This window comes from Polistes canadensis, unplaced genomic scaffold, assembly GCF_001313835.1.
Source record: "Polistes canadensis isolate GaletaPanama2010 unplaced genomic scaffold, ASM131383v1 scaffold_113, whole genome shotgun sequence".
NCBI lineage: Eukaryota > Metazoa > Arthropoda > Insecta > Hymenoptera > Vespidae > Polistes > Polistes canadensis.
Genome location: NW_014569660.1, coordinates 266,267 through 270,701, shown reverse-complemented (window position 1 = coordinate 270,701; position 4,435 = coordinate 266,267). Strand labels below are relative to the sequence as shown.

At 30.6% G+C, this 4,435-nt stretch overlaps 1 protein-coding gene across 1 annotated transcript in view; it reads right to left on the bottom strand.

Annotated features, from left to right (window-relative positions):
• Positions 1-1,487: 1,487 nt before the first annotated feature.
• The window catches only part of LOC106787734 (probable JmjC domain-containing histone demethylation protein 2C), a 48,569-nt gene continuing 45,621 nt past the window's right edge, over positions 1,488-4,435 (bottom strand). The window contains exons 4-6 of the mRNA XM_014750352.1: positions 3,461-3,655; positions 2,751-2,835; positions 1,488-1,747 (exon numbers count right to left, since the gene is read on the bottom strand). Of these exons, the coding sequence (XP_014605838.1) occupies positions 1,488-1,747; positions 2,751-2,835; positions 3,461-3,655 (540 nt within the window). The remainder of the gene's footprint in view (positions 1,748-2,750; positions 2,836-3,460; positions 3,656-4,435) is intronic.

The window sequence follows — 4,435 nt, the reverse complement described above, 5'->3', positions numbered from 1 at the left end:
AAAATATGAACAGTTCCAATAAATATTATTCTATTGAAATTATATATATTGTGTCGAGAAAATAATTTACAAAATTAATTACACCCCTCAAAACAAAATGGCGATATGAATTATGCAATACGATTGCCAAAAAAATAAATGAAAAGAAAAAAAGATCAATCCAATGGGGTTCATCAACGAATCGTGAAAAAAAATATTAATCGTGATAATTTAGAAAAAAAAGTTCGAAGTATAAACAAAACGAAAAGACAGAGCTATGAGAAAAAAGAAAAAGAAAAAGGTTTAGGTAGGTAGGTAGGTAGGTAGGTAGGGTAGATAGAAAGGGCTGAATAAATTCCTAGGGATAATCCTTTTCGTCGAAGGACGAAAATCGATTGGATGATGATCCGAAGGGTAGGGTAGGGGGTTGAAATGGGAGACGGACACCCTCGTTGAGAAACGGGTCGTCGTACTTTACACACACACACATATATATATATACAGGGTGGCAAAAAAAAATAAAGACGCGACGTCTCGTCGGAAATTGAAGAAGAGTCCAAGTTGAAAGTAGGTGGAGCAGTCGTGTGTCCAGGAAAATGAAAGAGAGAGAGAGAGAGAGAGAATAAATGTGAAGAGTGACTGAATAAGAAAATGAAAGAGAGTGAGCGAGAAAGAGAGAGTGAAAGAGTGAAAAAGAGAGAAAGAGAAGGGGAAGGTAGCAACCGTTTCTATTCCGGGCGTACTTTTGCGAACGATTCCTGAAAGCTCGAGGGTGCAGCGTGGAGCACGACTCTCTATTGATTTCTCGTATTAAAGGGAATCTACTGGTAAGCAAGTCAACTAACTACTTCCCTACAATATCTATCCACCGTACACTTTATATTTTACAATTTTCATTTAATATTTATTATTATTTATCCATCAAACACATTTATTTCAACTAATTTTATTTTTCTTCTAATTTTGCTTCTTGTTTTTCTTTCGTCAGTATTTTCATATATCTCTCTCTCTCAACCGATATAAAAAATATATGAAATATTATATTTATATCAATTGGAGAATACTTATAATCTGGATTATTGTGACAAACATAATTTTATTTTTTGTTCACATTAATATCATCAATGTTATATTTCAATTAAATGTCATTTGTGTGTTCACTTCATACTCGTCTAATATTTTTTTATTTAATATGACACATATGTATATATGTGCATAAAAATAATGTGCATCTATAAACAAAACGAGCATAATAAAAATTGCAAAATACCTCCCCCAAAAAGAAGACAGAGAGACGTTTTAATTTTTAAGTAAAAAGAATAGAAAAAGGAAAAAAAATACGATTAATTATTAATTAACATACAATTAAACGTAGTTTACAAAATTGTATCCAGTATCAATTTTAAAAAATATATATGCAAAGTTAAAAGACAACCCGTGATCTTTCATTATCGTTCCTCTTCCTCCGGTTTTACCTTTAGTGAATTCCGTTCGTCCAACGACCTTTCCTACCACCACCACCACCACCACCACCAGCCCCCCCCTGTTCCCCTGCGTTCTCCCCCCCATCCTTTCCCTCCATCTCTCTCTCTTTCTCTAACTCTCGTTGATGTTATCATCATCATTATTACCAGCCTTGTGACAAGTTTAATAATAGAATGAAATTGGATTTCACTCACCACGACCAGTGCGTGCGTCAGAGCAGTCGATGACCTCGACCTCCTTGGTGTCATTCCGACGACCTCGCCCCTCATGATACTCTCCACGACTGCGCAAACATAAATTTATTATTTTCATTTACACAACACACACACACACACACACAGAGACATTTGTTCGATTAGTTTATTACACAACATTCCCTTAAGAATTTTTTATTTTCGAGCAAACAACTGAAATTTCATATTACAATCGTAGAACAAATGAACAAATTTGATCAATTCGATTAAATGATTATCGTTGTTATTATTATTATTATATTCTATATTATTATTATTATTGTTATATTAATTTAATAAATATTAATTTTTGATATGTTTATTGTTTGTTTTTGTTTTTTTATTTACACAACATTTCTGTAAGAATCGTCTTCTTTCGAACAAACAACTGAAATCCCATATTCCTCCCATTCTTTATCATCGACCATTTACTAGTATTATTATTATTATTATTATTATTATATTAATTTAATAAATATTAATTTTTGATATGTTTTTTGTTTGTTTTTGTTTTTTTATTTACACAACATTCCCTTAAGAATTTGTTATTTTCGAACAAACAACTGAAATTTCATATTACAATCGTAGAACAAATGAACAAATTTACTAGTATTATTATTATTATTATTATTATTATATTAATTTAATAAATATTTATTTTTGATATGTTTTTTTGTTTGTTTTTTTATTCCATTCTGAATACGTATGGAAATTATTTAGCATTTTTAATGTAGTAATCAAATAAAAAAGAAACAAAATACACGATAGAGAAGATTAAATAGGAATAATAAACGGGACTGGAATAAATTCGAGTCAACAATATAATAAAATAAAAACAAACGAAAAGATTATGGCGTATCTGAAACTCCGTTTAAATGTTTGTTAGGGGAGGAGGGGGAATACTATTGTAGGGAAATAAAAATATTCGATAAACGGGATGAATATATGAACATTGTGTTGAAACTCTGACTAATATTAACATTGTTTACAATTAAAAATGTATCAATCGTATATAATTGTAATATAAATCAATATTATTAATCAAATATTTACCTCCATCTCCGATCAAACGCATTTGTACCAAACTAGGATCCTCATTGTGATCTTCTAATACAGTGTCGTCGGTTACAGTCAAATCCTTGTCAAACAATAAATAATTATTCAATTATTAATATATATACAATCTCTTGTATGCAAACATATGATTTTATTAAAAGCCCCCAATTGCCAGATTAATTAAATTCGACAAAATTCAACGTGGCGTTTACGTTTGATCATACATTTCTTTCCACGAGTCTGACTCGTGATATTAAACGGGGTATGTTCAATAATAATTTTCACGAGTCTGACACGTTATAAACTTCATCCAAAATAATTTTCACGAGTCTGACTCGTGATATTAAACGGGTTATGTTCAATAATAATTTTCACGAGTCTGACACGTGATACACTTCGTTGAAAAATAATTTTCACGAGTCTGACGCGTGATACACTTCGTTGAAAAAAATAATTTCCAAGAGTCTGATTCGTTATATTAAACGGAGTATGGTTAATAATAATTGTCACGAGTCTGACACGTGATAAACTTCGTTGAAAAAATAATTTCTCAACGAGTTGTGACACGTGATACTAAATATATAATCTAAAATAATTGTAACGAGTCAGACACGTTGAAATAAGGCACAAATTTGAGTTTATATATAATCTTATTTTAGGATGAAAATAAATAATAATAATAATAATAATTATTAGGTATATATTACCTTTGTAGATTCGTTGTATCCAACTATAACAGCAGTGTACCACTGTGTCGTACCTTCCGCACGATAAACCTCGACACGGAACCCAACAAGGACACTTGGTGTCGTCAAAAGGATCCTCTGACCGTCCTGCATTTCTGCCCATCTTCGGACAGCACCGACCCAGGGCAAGCTACCCTTCGTTAACTCCCATTCCTGCTGCAGAAACGTTTACAAATATTTCATTACTTGAAATAACCTAATTTCTAATTCTTTTCCTATATTCATCCACCTAATTTTTCTATGGGACACAATTCAACAATTATTCACGTTTTAATTTTAATTCAACGATTGTTGATTTTAGTAAGAAAAAAATAATTTATTCTCCTTTATATTCTTTCTCTTTCATTTGTTAAATATATTTTCTTTTTATATTGCGTGTTTATGATTTTAATCGATACGATATATTTTATTTTAATAACGAAGAAGAACAAGAAGAAGAGAAAAATAAAATTTCAATCTTTTTTCGAATAAAATGTCAAGGAACAAATATGTTAATGGTATTTTTTTTTTTTTTTTCGGATTTGTTTATTTAACTATCTAAACTTGTCGGAAGGGGAGGTCGTGTTTTCATTAAAATTTCATACGTCTGAAAAGATTTTCTACCGCGGAATTATATTTCTAGGCTTTTTTCTTTTTCTTTTTTTCTTTCCCCTTTATTCTGTGTTCATATATCGTGTCCGGTCTTATCCGGTCTCTAACTCGTCGTAAAAATTCTATGCAAATTGACGACTTTAGCAAAGCGAACCTCGAAGACGACTTTGTTCGAGAGACGAGTATTACAAACTCGTAGAATAATTTAACGTTCGAGAAAATCGAATCTTCGAACATTATCAATCGATTTTTTATCTATAATATATTATAACAATTGTGAAACAACAAATTACAGGCTAACTTTATGAACTTTGCTTTTAAATTATATATATATATATATATATA